The sequence below is a fragment of the Spea bombifrons genome, chromosome 1, assembly GCF_027358695.1.
Source record: "Spea bombifrons isolate aSpeBom1 chromosome 1, aSpeBom1.2.pri, whole genome shotgun sequence".
NCBI classification, from domain to species: Eukaryota; Metazoa; Chordata; class Amphibia; order Anura; family Pelobatidae; genus Spea; species Spea bombifrons.
The window spans coordinates 110,236,699-110,256,307 of record NC_071087.1 but is presented as its reverse complement, the minus strand read 5'-3'; the positions used below and the strand labels follow the sequence as shown (position 1 = coordinate 110,256,307).

General features: G+C 41.5%; 1 protein-coding gene across 3 annotated transcripts; it reads right to left on the bottom strand.

Annotated features, from left to right (window-relative positions):
* Nucleotides 1–306: 306 nt before the first annotated feature.
* SLC12A6 (solute carrier family 12 member 6) lies at nucleotides 307–18,474 on the bottom strand. Of its 3 annotated transcripts, none has more exons than XM_053468509.1 (26): nucleotides 17,822–18,474; nucleotides 17,043–17,315; nucleotides 13,887–13,931; nucleotides 13,718–13,806; nucleotides 13,493–13,615; nucleotides 12,980–13,126; nucleotides 12,840–12,894; nucleotides 12,216–12,346; nucleotides 11,357–11,598; nucleotides 8,779–8,993; nucleotides 8,495–8,653; nucleotides 7,640–7,738; nucleotides 5,843–5,900; nucleotides 5,588–5,762; nucleotides 5,268–5,386; nucleotides 5,001–5,099; nucleotides 4,774–4,893; nucleotides 4,554–4,658; nucleotides 4,308–4,476; nucleotides 4,007–4,202; nucleotides 3,727–3,896; nucleotides 3,317–3,448; nucleotides 3,131–3,238; nucleotides 2,635–2,819; nucleotides 2,413–2,546; nucleotides 307–1,925 (listed from the first exon to the last, which is right to left on the bottom strand). In XM_053468509.1, exons 2-26 carry the CDS (start codon nucleotides 17,275–17,277, stop codon nucleotides 1,834–1,836), a joined length of 3,402 nt encoding a protein of 1,133 aa, XP_053324484.1. In that variant the 5' UTR covers nucleotides 17,278–17,315; nucleotides 17,822–18,474; the 3' UTR covers nucleotides 307–1,833. The 3 variants fall into 3 exon arrangements, with proteins under 3 accessions (XP_053324484.1, XP_053324483.1, XP_053324485.1); XM_053468508.1 differs by having other exon boundaries at nucleotides 18,086–18,474; XM_053468510.1 differs by lacking the exons at nucleotides 17,043–17,315; nucleotides 17,822–18,474 and adding an exon at nucleotides 14,657–17,028.
* Nucleotides 18,475–19,609: the final 1,135 nt, after the last annotated feature.

The following is a 19,609-nucleotide window of genomic DNA, read 5'->3' as shown; positions in this document are numbered from 1 at the left end:
CACACTCAGGAAACAAATCACAGACACAAATTATGTTAGCGACTTGGGGAACAATTGATTTGGCATATCCTGCAGACATTGCTACAGCCTCTACACCATGAGAACATGTTCCACCGAGCACGGAAACAATACAATCGGCCAAGCAACTCAGCTCTCACAGGCAGGACTTACCAAGCAAATGTAACACTTGGAATGACAGAGTGACCAATAAGTTAAAACCTGCTTACTTTACTTACAAAAAAACCAAAACAGATACACACACAAAACTTTTCATGGCCCCCTTAAAAAAAAAACTCTTCAAGAGGATTATTACTCAAGGACAGTAAGAAATCACCATTTTTTAGTGTGTGGTTCAACTCTATTCGACTTTGAGAGCTACATTGGCAGCAACTAGAAATTAAGTTAAACACAAGGAACAAGTGAAGTGCATTTTGTGTAAAATTTAAATATTTCGTTTACAAAACGACCTTACTTCCGAAAGCAGGGATTGGCAACTCTGATTCTTGAAACCGGGACTAACCAGGCTCGTTTTAGATCCAGTACAAATTTCACCTCCTTCAAAGAGATGTAGCAATGGCTTCTTCGTCCCGAGAGCCACTCATTACAATATCTATAATGCATTCCCATGCAGTTTAAGCAACAAGCTAGTACAGTTCAGTTGAGTCATCCTCAACACAACCATTGCAATGTTAAGGAACCAAATGACTGTTTTTAGACAGGGCGGTATTTACAGTTTCAGAATCTAGTTTAAAGTTGTGGTTTGTTGCTACCATCACAAATCTGATTTGTGTGGGAAAATAACTATATTCCAGCTTCAGTAATATTAAAGTTAAACAGTTCTGGGCCCATTCTGTGTAGTCAGGCACGTCTACAGTGGTCTCTCTCGATCTTACCGTCACCTGGATGGTCCAGAAGATGCAGTATCCACTCTTCAAGGCAGCTCAGCTCCAGAACTTAGACAACATTTAAAATAGATTCTACACATTAAGCGACCTAGCTGTTCTCCCTTTTGTACATGTGAATAGATAAGCTGCATTTTAATATGAATCAAGGTTTGTAATTTGGGAGTGTAGCAACCAGGCAAGTAGTCTAAATCCATACATCCAGCGTATAGCATAGAGACAAACACTACACGCAACTGGGATTTTCTCACAATCGACACCATCTTCCTGAGTGTTACGTTGGGAGCCTATATGGTGCATGGATCTCTGACTCAAAATGGTTTGTCACTCATAATCAAGGATCAGTGCTGGTACAAAGGAGTACTAAAGCAAAAGTTTCCCAAAGCCAATGCACCATCTCAACAAATGTGTATGAACCATGACTAGAGTAAGGAAACCATCTGCTAAAGTACTGCAACATTCACCAAAAATTTTAAAAATGTCAAAAAACAAAACAAAACATGGGGCCAGCAGACAAAACATACAAACGAGCATTGGCTGCATCGCTGTTGCATAGTGGTGTGTGCTGTTTCACAGTTCTGCAGGAGAGTCCGCTGCTTTGGTAATCTCCATCAGTGCCAGGTGGGGAAGAGGCCGTTCGGCAACACTCGTCCCCTCTGGCAGCAAATAATAGATTGCCTTTGGCATTAAAAAAGGGTTTCCCCAATCGCTGAAGCTAAAATAAAAGGTTACACAATCCAATCCCTTTTGCTGATGAGAGCTTGTTCCAGCTGCTTGCTCTGAAAAGGCTGGAAGGGTAATGAAGAGGTGCAGTTTCACCCCCCCTCCAACCTAGATTCCAGTCAACGCTCCTTACATATGGAGTAGTCATTTTCCCGAATGCAAGCTGGCATGATGTGCTGTGGAAATGGAGCTAAGCAGGAGTCCAGTGTTAAGAGTAAATGGTTATCACTTCCGTTCCACCTCCTCTCACTAGAAGTACACGCTCCAAGCCTTCAGTTAGAACCTCTAGAAACTCCATGTCTGGGAAGAAACTTGGGTTAAAGAAACAAATGGGATTGAGATAGCTGGGCTATAAATAATTGTAAAAATGAATGCTCAATATCATCAATACTAATAAAATTTTCCCTACCGTAAATACAGTTTTTTATAGTTTAGTTTTTAAGATTATTTCCGTCAATCAGCTTTGAGAATTCATAGAATCAGTGCCTTATGGGGGCACATCTGCTTAATGACACACTATGTCCTTCATGGGTCCTGCACAAAAGGTGGACATACATAATATTGCTTGATGGTTAATATGTACAAGAGGCATACCTGGAGAATTTTTAAAGAAGATGTTAAAAGCCGATAAACCGGTTTAAAAAATAAAATTTTACTAAGGTTAAAATGATTGTTGAAAAGTTATTTTAAGGTGATTGCAGTTCAGAAGGGGCTCTTACCGTTACACTGCGGTGTTTAACTCTATGCCCCTTCAGCTTATCACTATGATTTCACGGTCAAAGGATACAGTTCTCATCACCTTGTGAATTGCGCGGGGGTCCTGGCATATTCAGCAGAACGAGTTTGGCGTCGTGAGACTTATTGACAATGACCTCATTCAGTTTCACTGCCGTGTGCATACGCCGTACATTAGACTGATCCCTGAAAAGCATCAGAAATGTTTCACATTTAAACAACAGAACTTTAATGAATAACACGTCACTGCTAGTTTAAATAAATCTTCGCTCACGGTCGCATGCTCAGCAATTCCTGGAAACTGGGCATTGGTTTGTTTTGGATTACACGGGCAGACTGGTGCTTGTCTTTGGTCCACGTCATGTGCACTTTGTTTGGAGCAGCTTCCGTGTCATCATCCTCATCCGAGCCAACGCTGGTCAAACGCAGGATTGAGTTCCGGTCTTTCACAAGCTGAGCCTAAAAAAGTATAAAGAGAATCACTATAAATCAGGAACGTACCCTGCAAGCCACTCTCTGTAAAGAAACATCCAGCCAAGCTTCTCTACGCAGCATTGCGTTCACAAACTCAAGCCATGCGATTCTATTTCTGTCGAGATTCTCCTGGTGAAACAGGCGTACACTCTGTTCTAACACACTGAGCTTACAAAACCGTTCCTTGTTAGATTTGGTCCAGCAGAACACCACATACAATGCCGAATTATGTTCTATGAAAAAAGCAGCTTATTTCACCAGAATTCAAGTTAAAGACTGCTCTTTATTATCCATACCTCTCGTTCACGGTCGGTCTTAGAGAGCCGCATCTGCCTCAGCATTTGGGATCTCTGTTCCATCATAAGCGTGCGTTCGTATGTATACGCAGAGATATCGCTGTCGTGCTGTATAGGAAACAGGACCATGTTAGTCTCTTTCCTTCCTAGCCATCAACCTCCGCTCCTCAAGTCCCACTATCTCACCATTTCCACCACTTCCACTTCAGCTGGCATACGTAAATGATAGAGGAAGGTGGCCAGGTCCTTTTTCATCTGGATGCTGTTATCCTCCATCTGAGCCACAGTGAAAATACGCATCCTACATTTCCGCCACACCTGATGGAGGGAGGGTCAGAACAGACAAGACCTGATGAGATCACTGAACAATTTGTTTTCCTCAATTTTTCTACATCAATAACGGTATACCCTGTATGTAAAACCATTTTGGGCATGGTTCCAGGACATACTTGGAAAAGAGAGAAATCTCAGTGCATTCTTCCTGGTAAAACACTTTCTAAATAAATAAATCAGCCAAAATAAACCTAAGGCAGCTTCACTGGTAAACAACTAAACAATGATGGCACACAAATACACAAAGCTGGTCCTGATCTCACCTTGTGCTGTTTAAGCAGGAATGGCAAAAGCATGAGCATGCCTCCATCATGTACCACCCACCACACATCTATGTGGCCTTCTGCAAGGGGCTCCCGCGAGCCAGGGAACAGCGATATGTTCTTGGCCACCAACAGTGCCTGACGTGCTGCAGTTGTTACACGCACGGTGGCTAGAAGGTGCAAAACAGCACAAAATTGTATTCGGTTACGGGTTATATGGTTTGATGTACACAAGACTTTTCATATAGACCCCACACAGGTGACAATACTAAGTTCTTACTGATAAAAGTTTTCCAGGAACGAGAGTCCTCACTCTGCCTCCAGCCACTAGGCCATCCCATGATTACAGTGTTGTGTCTCATTCCTCCAAGGCCACAAGACTGGATGAGATGGGACAGACCCTCTCGTTGCTTCTGTGCCACAACCACCTGGCAGAAGCCTTTAACACGCTCCTGCTCCATCAGCTGTTTCAGTGCCTATCAGAAAGAGACAAGGACTGGCGTAAGGATAAACACACGATGGTTCTTTGTAAATAGAGTCTGACATTAGCAGTATATGGTAACTCCCTGTACAGTACAGACCTGCTCTGCTGCTGCAGCCTCCCCATAATTCTCCAGATAATCTCCTACCAAAACAGAGCCCACAATGGTTAAGCCTTTTCCAGCTTTCAGTTGAGAGGCAAAAGATAGAAGGCGAGGCTGGGAAACATGTAGATCAGAGTCCAGTTTAACCAGTACGAGGAGTTGTGGTCTGGTGAGAAAGTAGGTGTTAAGTATTATATGAAATATCTACCGTCTAGTTTGCATTTACATAAGCAGTAAGCTCACCGCCAGTTTTTGGTGTGTGGTGGTCCTTCCTCCAGTCGCAGGAGGGCAAACCGTGCGGCGCTTAGCGACAAACCACGAATTCCATCTCCCCATTCTTTTTCAGCCCTACATACGAAAGAGAACTTTATTGCAGATTGCAATTGGGGAAATATGCAATATTCTAATTAGATTCCTGCGGGAATGATGGTAACAAGCGTAAAGTTCCCTGCAACAAACTTACCCGTGGTACTCAATGTATTTGTAAATCATGCCAGCGATGACCATGGAGATGATGGCATAGTACCAAGAGGATATGAACATAAGAGCTACGCATAGCACCATTCCCAAAAAAGACAGAGTCCTGTAAAAAAAGAGACATTTGGTTCTGCAAGATAGTATTTTCTGAGGATTCTTACACTTGCTTCTGTTAAGTTTAGTCTTAAAAGGAAATTACTGAGCAGGACCTACCAGTGGTAATAATGGAAGCGAGGGCGCCAGTTTGGGGAGCGAAGGAGGGTCTGTAATCCACAGGCCAAGTTCACAAAGAGATAGCACATCAAGAAAAACCTGCAGCAGCAGAAGAGGAGGAGGAACTTAATGAGAAAGAACAGCGTTGGTTCACATGGCAGAAAGCCAGAAAGATAGGTCTGTGAGCACTGTACTATGCAAAAAAACAAACAAAAAAAAAAACGTGCCCCCAACACACGGAACAATCCTATCATTAGAAGTACGTACATTGACAAGATAGGGGCTACCAAGTCCAGAGAAGCAATGAGGATCCCAAGCTCAGCAATCACAGCCGTTAACAGAAGGGCCCACGTAGGCTCCCCGTTACTCTTCCCGTGACCAAACACCTTTGAGAATAAAAAAAAGCTACATTAACTCAGCATATTTCCAGATACCGGATAGCACTTAGTGCCGTCTAATCCCGATTCCTGTTCACTAAACAGTGATTTTTTCAGAGAGTCGTAAATTCCATCAGCAAATTTTACTCAGCACTGGACAGCTACATGTTTGACAAAACCCATTTCCTTTTCTCCGTTCCTACTTCTTACCCTCAGGAAAGGAATGATCCCATCCTTGGCAATAGCCTGCAACAAACGAGGCGCTCCTGTCAGACTTTGTAGTCCCGCGCCACAGGTGGAGAAGAAAGATCCAATCACGATAACCCAAGGCGATGGCCACGAAAGAGCTCCTACGACAAGCGTTCCCTTGACAGCATCACCAAACCTGCAGGAGACGAGAAGAGTTATGGCTGCCCTCCTGGAAGGTCACCCACACACACTCAGGACCCACTAGTCCTCACATACTTGTCTCGGAGCACTACTCCATCGATACAGGCGCCAAACAGGATGACATTGCTGAGATCTGGCGACAGCCGTCAAGGAAAGAAGCTCAACAGAGAGTCAGAATATATGCACAAGAGACAAAAACTCTGCCTGTTTGCCTTTACCCAATACAAGCGTAATAATGCAACAAACACAGTGATCTCTGTGAGATCTTCAGGGTCTCCATACACCTTGAATTACGTATGAAATGGGAGTTTAAACCATGAATCTCCTGCAAACAAACACCCCCCCCCAAGAAGTGTTTTACTTAACAGTGCCATTCCTAACTAACTAGTTACGCAAATACACATTGGAAGATCTGTTATTTTAGTCTTCCGAAGGTTTAATGATAGAGACAGTTTTTAGGCTATTGTGTCTCATGACAATTAAGTGTTTCAGCAAAATATCTGAATGAGAATTTTTTTACAGTATTAAAGTCCTTTTTCTATTAAAGTGTTAGAAAAATGCTTATGTTATCATAAATATTATTGCTGACAAAGACAGTAGAAAATGTCTAGTCTATGATATATCACGCGTTGCGCCAACATATCTACTAAGAGGCGTAACCTGCTTAAAAAGTAACCAATCAGAATGATGCATGCTATTAGAAGCAGATAAGAAGTATAAGAAGTTATATAAACCATGTAATCCAAATATGTAATTAGACAACGCTTCGACTTTTGCGTGTGGTGTGCCTTGTCTCGATTATGGGCATAATCTAAATAAAGGAAAAAAACTTTTTCTGAGGAGAATTCGACCATTAATTCAACCAACATAAAGATTTGGGCAAAAGGGATGACTGTTCTAATGCTGCTTTTATAAAAGCGCTAAAGTCTTCAACTTTCCGTGCGGCTTCTGCCTATTCATTGGTAGAGATCAGCCATGGGCCTAAGCTTCGTGCTTTTGTGACTCCATCTTTGCACATCCATAGGCTGTGGGAATGTACACTTGTGACCTGGACCTGCACCTGGGCACAAAAGCTTGAGATAAAGCGGCGGTGCTTAGGCCATCCGCAGACCGTTTCATATATGAAAAGGAAGAAGCTGGAGGGACTGATTATTGTACACTTAGCATGGCGCTGTAACCACACTAGGCAAATAAACAGCCAGACTCAATCTGATAAGCGTAATAATTTTAAGCTGTGTGAATTGTTGAGAACCCTCAGTACAGATAGACTGCTATGCTACACATACACACAGGAGCCAGAGAATCCTTTCCACGACCTTGGATATGTTTACTAAGGTATCGGCAGTGTGGTTCCGAGATTAAGCGATATCTCCTGGCAGCAGACACCATGTATTTTGGCTCCTGCACCGAAGTGACGGCTTTCCGATCCGTAGGAGACATTTTTTCACATTTACAAAAACATAGGCACACATATTTTCACGGCGTGTCTGAAGACAACTGAAACAGGACTATTTTTACTTTTTTTTTTTTTAATCCCCCCCCCTCCAAGTAGGATGGGGATCTTTAATCCCAGTGGTCATGCAGTAAATAGTTTTATTTCTGATAGATTGCCAATTAAATATTTATATTGTGAGCCTGACATTCAGGCATACCCAGGTCATGAATTCCCTTTCGTGTTCATTCTTACTAATGATTCTGTCTTTAGATCGTTATTCATTCACAGTTCCAAGGCACAGGCAGTTAAAAGACATCCGTGATACCGTTTAGTGGACAAGCGGTAATGGGGTAAGGTAAAACAAACTACATTGTACTGTCTTCCCTGGGAGTAATAAGACAATGTTGGTTTATGTATTGTATGCATGGTAAGGATACAGACTAACGAGGTGGTTAGGATTGCAAGAATAGTTCCAATGGGGATTGATTTCTGTGCATCCTTGAGATCCCCAGAGCGGTTCGACCCAGCCATTATTCCTGCGGAAGAATAGAATTCAGAACTTGTTCTCACATTGAGACACAATGCGACAGGAGACACACTGTACACCACATAGCAAAGAGGAGAGAAATCCTGCCTTGCCCTAAATAAGTTTTATTTTAGACAAATTATGAGTGGGTCTGCCCTTCGTACAAGTTACTGCCAGTTTCCTATCAGGAAGAGCAGTCTTCCCAAAGCACAAATTGTACTGTACACATAATAGGCATAAATTCACCGCATGCATGCGCAGTGTGAGCCTCAGGAAACCAGCACTTCCTGCAAGAATGATCATACAAAGCAGAAAAAGGAACGCACGCAGTACAACCGCTCGCCTCTTGGCTCACATTTTACATGAAATAAATAAAAAGGAACCGCCAACAACATGCTTTTCAGGCTGATGGCATGTTAGCCTGTCTACGTGGCTAGCGTTCCACTGGCACAGACGAGCGAGAAAGGTTGAGTCACTGGGGGAAAAAAGGGCACATTACACTCGGCGGTGCCTGATTCCAGAAAGAAGGTGGCAGCCACATTAAGCCAAAAGAGTAGCTTTTCTGAATTAAATAGCAACTAATTTGGGGATTTAATATAGATAAAGCAAGGAAATTAATGTAAAGATCTTCATAAAATATCCCCACTATAAAAAGTGATAAAATTGCACAGTAAATATTGTGTATGAACTACAGGTTACGAACAACACAACAAACATAATCCTTGGTTTCACCCATTGGGGGTCATGGCAGTCCACAACCATTTACCTGTCACTGACGGAAAGAATATTCCAACAAGCAGCGTGAATGAGGTTGTGATGTCAGCAAGAACATAGTCATGGGAGAGGGATCCTAGCTCTTCTTCTGATTTTAAAGATGCCTTTTCTATAAATTCTCCTTTCTGGATGTAATTGCTCCACACGTTCTCTACATTGGAGGTGGGAAATAAAACAGATGGTTGATGCAGCAGCGTGCAGTGAAAGGGCTGTGACTGAACATACGTTGTATGTCCATATGCTCTGTAAGGAAAATTGATAAGGTTCGGTACGTACCAGAGATGATGCCACTGGTCAGTCCAGGTATCCCCTGGATCTCGGTGACGTTGTTGTGCATGAAGTACTCGTCGCAGCTTGCATTCAGCTGCCCGGGCGGGTGACAGAAGAGATTCCACAAATCGGTGGTGTACGTCATGTTGTCCTTCTCTACCGTTTTAGCGCAAGCACTTATACGAAGACTTGACAAAGTGCGATTACCAAGCATACAAACTCTATAAAAGAGGAGAAAGAAAGAGAAGCATTAGACTACCTAGTATTAGTTCTGGACAAAAGTTTTTTGTTTTTTTTCTGTTTCTACATCTTTTGTTGTACATACCGTTTCATATATGGAGAAGAAACATATGGACACTAATTAAGTGGATCTCAAGTGTTTTATAGAACAGGTTGTGGCTACACAATGGTTTAATTACACATTTTTTGCCTCCCCCCCCCCGTGCAATATGTATCTATTGAGATCTAGTGGGCCCACTGGGGTTTGCCCTTGATAATCCACAATGAAATCTGGGTGTCTGGATGTATATGTGTCATGTATATTAGGCTGTGTTGGGAACCTGAATCAGTTTGTGTCCATACAGGGAAAAAAACGTATGTTTCAATGCCAGTTAAACTGCGCTGGAAATCTCTCTCCAGCGTGATCATCAGGGTGAGGCACCATGTCTAATCCGGAGAGAGAGACTACAATGTTCTCTCTCTGGTTTGCTGGGAAAAGTGAATCTGTAAAGAATCTTTGTAAAGAAAGCACATTAACAAGGAAATAAATGGAGACTCTGGGCCAGCTGAAAGCAACAGCAATACCTTTGAAACTTTAGAATCTTGAAACTCTTAGTAAACTACGTGAAAGTAACCTAATATCCCAACAAAACTAGGCATTTTCAGAAATGCTACGGAAACCAAGACTAGATGACATGCTTTTAACCAAAGAATTTGTGAGGAATGTGGCCTTTTGCACGGTTTCACATATTAGCAGAAATCAAACAAATAAACAGGCATTCCCAATTATGATACACCATTAAATTAGCATAGACAAGTATAATTTCTCTACTCCTACCAACACCACCAAAACGTATAGCTTGTAAATACTTGCAACCAATGGATCAATTTAACCCCTTAAGGAACAGGCTGTTTTTTACTTTTTGCACCCTTTAGGACCGAGGCTGTTTTAACACTTTTGTGGTGCTCGTGTTTAGATGTCATTTTCTCCTCACTCATTTAGTGTACCAGCACAAGTTATATGTTGGGTTTTTTACAGGACAAGAAGGGCTTTCTTCAGATACCATTTTTTTTGATCATTGAAAATGGAAAAAAACCGCACACATCCAAAAAAGCTAATGAAAAAAAACAGCTAAATAGATTCCACTATTTGTCCTGAGTTTAGAAATACCCAATGTTTTTATGTTTTGTTCTGCAAGTTATTGGACAATAAGTACAAGTAGCATTTTGATTTTTCAAAACCATTTTTTCCCCAAATCTGGTAACTCTTCCCCCATGTGCTATTTCGGGTATCTTTGCAATTTATCCCGTCAAACCATATATTTTTGAAAACTACCACTCTTTGTGGTATTTTTTTCCCCACACAAGATGTACTTCAGGTATAAATTTATAGCTCCAGGTATACGTCACTATCAAACAATGTGTGTTCAGCAGCATCTCCCGAGTACAGTGATACCCCACATGCATGGATTTGTTTGGTGTTTAAGGGCTATAAGGCCACATATGGGAAGTGCGCAACCCCCCCCCCCCATTTTGGTCAGTGTGCGCCTAAACCCTATCTTTGAGCCCGGCCACTTTTTTTTTTTTAATTAAACACCCCTTTGGTATTTGAAATGCTTTTACTTGTCAAGATTTTTGGAAAGATACAGTGCTAATTTTAGCACTTGCTCATAATAATAAACTTTTTTTTTTTTCTTGGACTTTGTTTTACATTTTGCTGGACCTGGATGGTTCCTCTGATTCTTCCACTTATATATATATATATATATATATATATATATATATATATTTATTTATATTTTACTAATCACATTGTGATTAGAAAGCTGGGCTCCATTGACTTGCAGTACCTGTATGCAACCTGCAAGTGGAGCCAGAGTTCTCAAAAGGGTCTGGAGACCCTCTAGCGAACTTTTCTCGGTGTTGTTGAATGCCTCGACATCGAGACATTACAGCAACACCGTTTAAGCTAAGAAGGTGATCGTAGATCACTTTCTAAGCTTGATTAATAAAATGACGTGACAGGCACATCATTGGTCGTTATCTGACCGTTTGGGGTTAAATTGACGTTTAACGTCAATTGACGTTAGGGGTTAAAAAGGAACAGTGAATGTATGTATGTATGTATGTATGTCTTTAGTCACAAAGGACAGGAATGAAGGCAACAGTATTAAGTACAAATTTTCTCAGGACTGCCAAATACTGTCGCATCAACGTTCCTAATATTTGAGGCTACAGTGACAGACGTACTAAAATGTCTCCGGTACTGCAATTCAAAGTAGGGACTGTCGTCATCAAGCCAATCTGTGCTATCATGACGAGGGTGAGAGAGAAAAAGAAGTATATACACTGTGAATCAACTCACGGGAATTCAGGTGGCGCAAAGGCAGATTTCAGGGCCCCAGTATAGATGGCAAGAATAGACAGTATGACGCAGGTCAGGAATAGAGAGGCCAACTTGTTCACGTAACGCACTCCCACGAACACGATGACAGACATGATAAGGAGGAATCCAGAGCCATAAACTCGCATATTGTTCAGCATTGCTGCTGACTCTTCCGCTGCTCCCTGCCCTTCAAATATCACAGCCTCTGGGGTGATATAAACCTAGACAGAAGGACACAAGATGTTCAGCGACAGATGACTAAAGTGGAACAGGTCCAGAACAATTACCATTAACCAAGTCACTTGAGCTGTACACACAAAATTAGTTTAAATAAACTTAAAAAACAAACGTGTTTGTTTCAATATTATACTTTTTTAGATTCCCCACTCACTTGCAACATCTTGTGCCTGTTCTCTGTTTTATATACATAATTACATAACTCGAGGTCTCTGTTTATAGTAAAACAGCACTGGATTGCTCTCTCAGAAGTGATCCATTGTTTACAGTAAAGCAACAGGACAAGTGAGTTTAAATGGCTTATCTTTACATGATGAAAAAGAAAGTGGTTAAAGCAAAAAGCAATTTGTAACAAGCACAGTCATCAACCCCCTTACAAAATGTCATTTTAAAATCTAAAAAAAGGGTAATAAAAGAAGGATATTGTTCACATGTAACTAGCTCAACTTTTTCCGAAAGCAGGTTTAGCTCCATAATTACAAGATTCTCATTGTTAATATCAAATCTTGTTGCTTTAAATACACTCCTGTCACATCCCAAACATCCCACTTTTGTCTATCCCTGTAAAAAATGGCTATAAAGGGAAGGCTCAAATCCTTACCAGAAATATCTCAATGGCTCCGAGGATATACATTGCAGTGGCAAACGTTGTTCCCAAGTAGAAGCAGAGACCAACAGCCCCTCCAAATTCTGGGCCAAGTGCCCGCGATATCATGAAGTATGAGCCACCCGCTAAAGAGAGAGAAAATATTATATGGCAAACATCCCACAAACACAAAGGGTCAATCAAGGCAGTGGATATTTTGTTTTAAAATAAATAAAAAAGCCGCATTATACGCACATCCACAGTGAGCAGATTTTGCACAACTAGTCTTCGGTGACTACTTGTTTTTATCTCACTAATGTGAAGAAGATCTTGATAAAAATGAACTATTTTGAAAAAATATGGCTTGTTTGAAAGAACTGCTGCTGGCTCCAGTATGGAATAGGAGACAATGACAACCATTCGATGCCCACAACAGGAGGTTGTCTTAAAACGTTCTCTGCTCTCCCTGTTACCTGCTTATGTATGCAGACTCAATCCAAGCCTGTTCTCTAGCTGGTATGTGGCAGAAACACATAATTCAATATAAGCCTTTCACCACACATTTGTTATCCATGTTTCCTCTAGGGAAAATATAAAAAGCTAAATACCCAATGGTAGAGGAGCTAAGTAGGTTCTCACCTGGTACTACTCCATTCGTTGCTATTGCACTCATAGAAATGGCGGTAAGCATTGTCTGCAGTGAGCAAAAAAATGACATAATTAATATTTTCATTGAGCCCACCCAGATCATGCATGCAACCAGTCTTTGAAATACTCACACAGCAGCAGCAGGAAAACACAATGAAAAATGAATGAACAACTCCAGCTGTCCCAACCACCCAGGGGAGACGGAGGAACAGGATCACACCAAAAATATTCTGCAGGCATGGGAGATACACTCCCATAATTGTTCCCATCCGAGTAGACTGCAATAAAATAAATAAGGTAGTAAAATATTTAGGACAAGATAAAAGAGAATGAATGAAGAACATAACGGCTGGGGGGGAAGTCCACCTGAATGAAAATTAATAACACACACTGTTGAGAGAGATATAAAAAGGGATATAAGCATAGAGACAAAATCAGCAAATATGTCTGCCAGCTGGCATGCATGCGTGGCCACACTCACGCAGATGAAAGTCTTTCATGGGACAAGCGGCATTGTGGGAGCTCACAGCCTAGCCATTAATTTTGTCCAGTAACAATATATTTTCATCTATCCTTGCCAACAATTTTGCTGTAAAAAATAAACAAAAAATCAAGACGTTGCTTGATTCTACGGTCCTCCTTACTTTCGAAGGTTTTTTCTTGCCTTCACTCTCTTCCTCATGCTCTTTAGCACCCTGCGGGAGGTTGGTGTAATTTGCCAGACGGTTCAGCAGGGAGGAAACCTTAGGCCGAGTGTCCATTTCTTCCTGTACAGAAACAATTGAAATGAAAAAATGAGAATGTTATAAGTGGTGGAGGTGTAAGTTCAAGAAAGAGGTTGCAATGACTTTCTGTCATCTGTCGCTTACCTCAAAAAGAGCCAGATTCCTGTCGTAGGATTCCTCCCCCTCCTCACTGTGGTTCTGATACAGAGATGAATTCTTCCTCCGGTCAATTTCTATATTAAACAAATGAATGTTATTTTTTGTGCCTCATGCCTTACAACGCACCCCGCTGCCCTGCCGACCTGGAACATACCTAGCAGTTTGCTGTTCTCCTCTGTGACCGATGTTTGGCTCCTATCTGCAGACAAAGAAGATGACAAAAACAAACATCACCACCACCATCATCATCATCTGAGTGCATATTTCCCCAAAATATTTTACCTGTATGTACAAATACAAAATTATAACTCCCGACTCTGCAGGAGAGTGGTTACAGCAGTTTACATTCAGGGCTTGTCATAATAGTGTTAATTAACACCTAGACAACCAGAGGGATTAACATAGCAAGTAAAATACCAATGTTGCACCGTAAGCATGATCACACATTTCTACAGTACCGACGCGTCTATCACCAAACATTTGTACGTGGTTTCTGCCCATGGCACAGCACTGCAGAACATGGACCAGACAAAGCGAAGCAAATTAATGTACACCATCCCAATGAGTTTCTATGCCCCATGAGGAAAATGATTCCATCATACATCATATGTTATAGTAAAATATGACACCCTATTAGTACTGCATGTTCTGGGACTATATATCATTACTCATACTTCCGTTATTTAATGGAGTGAGAGGAAGCCAGGTCAATGACCCTAATGGACAGCAGACTGTATGTCCGCAGAGATCTCCCAGTCCAGCGGAAGGCCACAAGATCACCAATAATAATTAACAGGTTTCACATTAGACATGAATCCTCCTACCACCGAATTAAAAAGTAAAAACATGTTTACAACAGAACCCGCTAATGATCGGACAATCTCACGCGCTTAGAGCGGAGTTAAGGATAAACAGTTAACTCACCATTATCCCAGGTGTCTTCTCTTTCAGCCCATCCTGTGGGACTGGAGCTCTCCCCTTGCTCGGCATACTCGGGATCTGGCACTTTCGTGACAGTGAAGTGCGGCATGGCTACCCTTCCCCTGCCTGCTTTGTACTTTCAAAGTCTACGCAGTTACTTCCTATTTTGACCTACACACCCTCACCTGTCCACCTCAATGTTTACTCCCCCACAAAAAGGTGTTCTCTTCGCCTGTTTCACCGCCCTTCTCAGTCTGCAATTCTTTAGCTCACTCCTCTTAAAAACTCATGCACTTTTTTTTCAGTCCCTCCTCCCTTTTCACTTTTCAGCTAAAGTAAGCCATCTGCACCTGGTCTTTTTACTCAGCTTTCCTCTCCCCACCCTGTTCCAGAACTTTTCTATCTCAATTGCTTGCTGTCCTATTTTGGGCACATTTGTGCTTTGTTTTCTCCTCCCGTGCAATATCTCCCTTCCTCTCCGGGGACACACACACTATCACTGCTTCCCCGTCAGTCACATGTTCCTTTGGCATCACGGTGGGAGGTGCACAGTCTTAAAGGTGTAGCTACACTTAGCACCTTCCAGTCAAACCGATGAACTATGTAGTCTCCCTTTACAGGTGTTGAAATCGTGCCTTGTGTTTGCTCATTCATACAGGTTGTAATTCCTTTCTACAGATGCCAAATGTTGTACCAGGTTGCTAATTGGACTGTACAGCCCAAAAAAAGTTAAGCGTCTGTTATTAAGCCATTCCCATAAATTGTTTTTAAACTTAAGGTGTGACTATAATAAACACACCTGTCATAGCAACATAAGGTAGGAGTAACCAGAGTGAGTGATCCCACATAACCCGGGGCCACAATAATACATGTTCTACGAGAGTGGGCAAGCCCAACAATGCTGTGTCTCCTTTACGTGACCTCAACTTGCTACACGTTATAGGGGATTGATTCATATTGTGCTAGGTTTTGCTCTAGTGTTAAAATGACAATCTAAGGTTATCTGTCTGTTCTGAACAGAGATTATCATAAAGCCCTCAAACACTGCTGAGTTCATATCTGACATTGACTTCCTGACCGGATATTATCAGGACAGGCTCAGACTACACTTGTTTTTTTTTGTTTTTTTTTTTAACGGGCCGTGACCACCTCCTTGGAAATCAGATTTCATCATCTATTTACTGATGAACATCTGCAGCATCTCTATCTAATCTAAAGTGTCCTCCCAACAGCAGACTGTCCATTATGTGTAAAACTTGCCCAGGAGCCAGCATTTAAGAAATCGGGAAGTTACGTATCCATTCAAGTTAATACACAATAGACTTAGAAGTTAGGTGCCGTCAGATAGGAGACACATCTAACTGGCTCCTGGGGCTTGTCTAGACCTCATGAAGACTGCCTGAGAACGTAATCATTTACAGCTAAAGTATGTGGTGTAACATCTTGAAAAGGTATCAGGACAGGTTCAGTGCTGAACCTCTCTCCAATTTAGTACGACATCCAGATCAGACCCTGGGCTTTCTGATGTCTTGAATCTTCACACTGCATTATCAGGACAGGTTCAGACAGTACTTGGTTTCTCTATTATGTGCCATGAGTTCCACACTCGAGATTACAAGTAATGGCTCAAATAGTGTTGGGTTTCTCTTCAATACTCAGTAATATAAGCAGCGAACATATCTGTCTTATGATACTAAAAAAACACAGAACGCCCTGGAGACATGCATGTTGAGTTGTGTCATCAGAATATGAGGGATGAAACATTGGCCTGGGTGGGGGAGCTGTGTATTAGATAAGAGGCAAGTAACCAAGGCTTGTGACAATACAGGAACATGCAGAAGACCTGCATTTAACCCTTTGCTACTTAAAATATTTCAATGTAATACTCTCGTACATAGAGGTCTTGAAATAGAGGGACTTTAGCACTTGCCATTAACAGATATCTACAGAGCCACGACACCCTTTTACCTGCTGGAGTTACGTCAATAATAAAGAACAGACGTATTTGCACCTACACCTTTACTTTGTAGGTTTATAAACTCCCCAGCAGAGACGTAGCCTCTCACAATCTATATACCTGAACAGTTATTTTTATCCTGATTCCAATGATTTGTGCTCTACATGTTAAACTTACTAACCTCATTCATTCATTCATTCCCACAGTAGCACACAACCCTTCTGTCTTCTACCAGTTTGCCAACATCTCCTTGTTATCCTACAAAGTATTGCATCCAAAAAGTTCCAACACATCACCTGATGATTTTTCCAAAAATTATTTATATAGCGCCATCATACCCTGCAGAGCTGTACACAAATGACAACATACTCTGCACGACTTAATATTTCCCTTAGTACTTTGCCCGCCATAGAACCCCAATTAAATGATTACCTTCTCCAGAGTCCATGGAGTTGGAGGTCCTTTCACTAGTTGGATCCACAGCCGTAGTCGCCAGCGAGCTTTCGCTGTACGCTTCACTGCGACTTGCATCGCGGACACTCTCACGGGAGCTGAATCTGACGCGGGAAGAGGAGCTGAGATCCGGGCTGGTATCTGAGATGCCCCCCAAATCATCCATCTTGGTTGGGGTCACCGTGAACCGCACCGATGCCATTTTGGGAGGCATTGGTGCCAATTCCTCGCTCTGAGCGGACGTCGTCCCACCTTCCAAGCAAAATCCCAACAGAGATTGAATTTTTTGGTATCACAGTTTGTTGATATGCGATACCTAGCATAACATGTAAATCTTGTAATATCAGAGAATGATACAGCGATACAAAAGAAATCTTAACTTTCAGACTGTCCAAAAAGAATTGATGATATTAACGTCATTCACCCACAAAGTCATTTCAGACTAAGTTACCAACAAAACAAAAAAAAATACTATCAAACATAAAAAACAAACTTTTCATTTACTGCAATAAACCATGGAGATTACATCGGATTTAACAGAGCATTTTGCCGGTATTGTTGCTAAACATGAAAGACTGTGTATATATAAATATAGCTAGCAATAAAAACAACAATCAGCCTAAATATTTTAGAAAAGAGAATTTCTATATTCTTGCACGGTCACCATCAAGCGCGGCTGTACATAAAATGAAATATATATGTTGAAACAAGTCAACGGATAATTATTTTGACGCTGGAAAGTGAGATTAAACCCGTACTCCTTGATGATGTCTAGCGTCCAGTCCAAGAGATGCGATCGAGTTCTATTAATGATAAGAACACCGGGATTCCTTGAAAGATACAGAAACCTTCCAGAAGAACAGGGCAACGAAGAAAAAAAAAGAAAAACAAAAGGTATAATAAGCTGACTGCCGAGGCTTTTAAGAGAAACAGATAAACAAAACAAAAAAAGGAAGCTGTAAAACAGGAACCCCCAAAAACCACAATTTTAAACCGGAATTAAAAACTCATAGTTATCCAACCTGGCATAAGCAAGACTGATGATAAAGCCACAAGGAGAATGACAGGCTGGGATTATCCACTGAATAAAATCAGGATGAAAAATCAGGCCATTCACAGAAAAAAAAAACAATGCTGACCCTAATCAGAAGGAATAAGGCATATTAACATAAAATAAAGAAAGATGCTCTTTTCCTGATTGAAATTTAAAAAATGAGGTTATAAATCCAAGGGCAGCGTCTGCGTGAAATGAGAATATTGTATAAAAGCGGTAGTGCGGGAAGCCGGTAACCCGCTAATGAAAGGAGAGAGGATGAGTCAGGGCGCACAGTGCCGGGGATAGAAGATGAAGGCAGAAGCGAAAACAAGATAATGAGAGGACGAGGAAAGAAGAATAGAGGAGAACGGCGGGAGCGCGCAGGACGTGCACGGCGCGTACACAAGGAGAGAGGAAGGCGGGGCCAGCGAACGCTGATTGGTTGCTGCGTGTGCCTGGTTACCATACGCTTGTAATAATAGCTTGTGTACTGTGTGCGTGAAGCGTGGAGTAACAGCTTGCGGGGGGGGGGGGGGGTGAATATGTCACTGTGTGTTATTAACAGCTTGCCTATACAATCCCAATACAATAATATTCAAACAACTGGCCTGCCGGCCACCGGCTTCTTCTATTGTGCTGGTGTGTGTGTGTGTAAGGGCATTTGCCTGTGGGAAGCAAACGACACCCCTGTGGTACTATGACTAAAATACATCATTGAAAAGGGCTGCATCACGGACAAAATGTTTTCTGCTAAATAAAATCGGCGCAATTATTAATACAATGTAAGTGTATTTACTTTACCAAGATGGTGGTAGATGAGGAAAACAGCCTCCCAGCAGAAGTGGTAGAGGCTAATACAGAATTTAAATATACATGGGAACAGGCATAAAGTTATCCTGTACCTAAGACGTGATCAAGTGCTGATAAAGGTCTTTATACCAGGAAAAATGGGCTGAACATTCTTATCTGCCGTATAATTCTATGTAAACTATGCACAACCTAAGAGGTTTACGATGCAATAATTGTATGCTTTGGGGGTCAAACCCTTAATCTTATGGACAATCGGTGTTAAAAAGTATGTTAAATAAAACAACCACATAGTCGCCTTGGTTTGTGACAGTTGCATTCTGGGAAAGGACAATCCGGTGTGAGTCAGTCAGCTATTCTTATCTCCACAGCCATTCACTTTTATCAGCTTAACTGCTTTGAAAACAACAGTATGAGGTTGTGAGGGACTCCAGTTAAGCTAATAATGTCAACAACGCCTTACTCTATTCATCTTTGTTGTGTCTTTTTGCTATGCTATTTCCATCTTCCTCATTTAGTGTACCCACACAAATTATATATATATACACTGCTCAAAATAATAAAGGGAACACTAAGATTATACATCCTAGATCTGAATGAATGAACTAATCGTATGACATACTTGCGTCTTTACATAGTTGAATGTGCTGACAACAAAATCACACAAAAATTCTCAATGAAAATCAAATTTATCAACCCATGG

What these genes read in the sequence shown, in the direction of transcription:
- SLC12A6 (XM_053468508.1), bottom strand. An exon ending in GTAGCCCCTATCTTGTCAAT is followed by an intron (nt 5,100 to 5,267) that starts GTACGTACTTCT and finishes CTGCTGCTGCAG; the next exon opens with GTTTTTCTTGATGTGCTATC. An exon ending in TTCACAAGGTGATGAGAACT is followed by an intron (nt 1,926 to 2,412) that starts GTATCCTTTGAC and finishes GTTTCTTCCCAG; the next exon opens with ACATGGAGTTTCTAGAGGTT.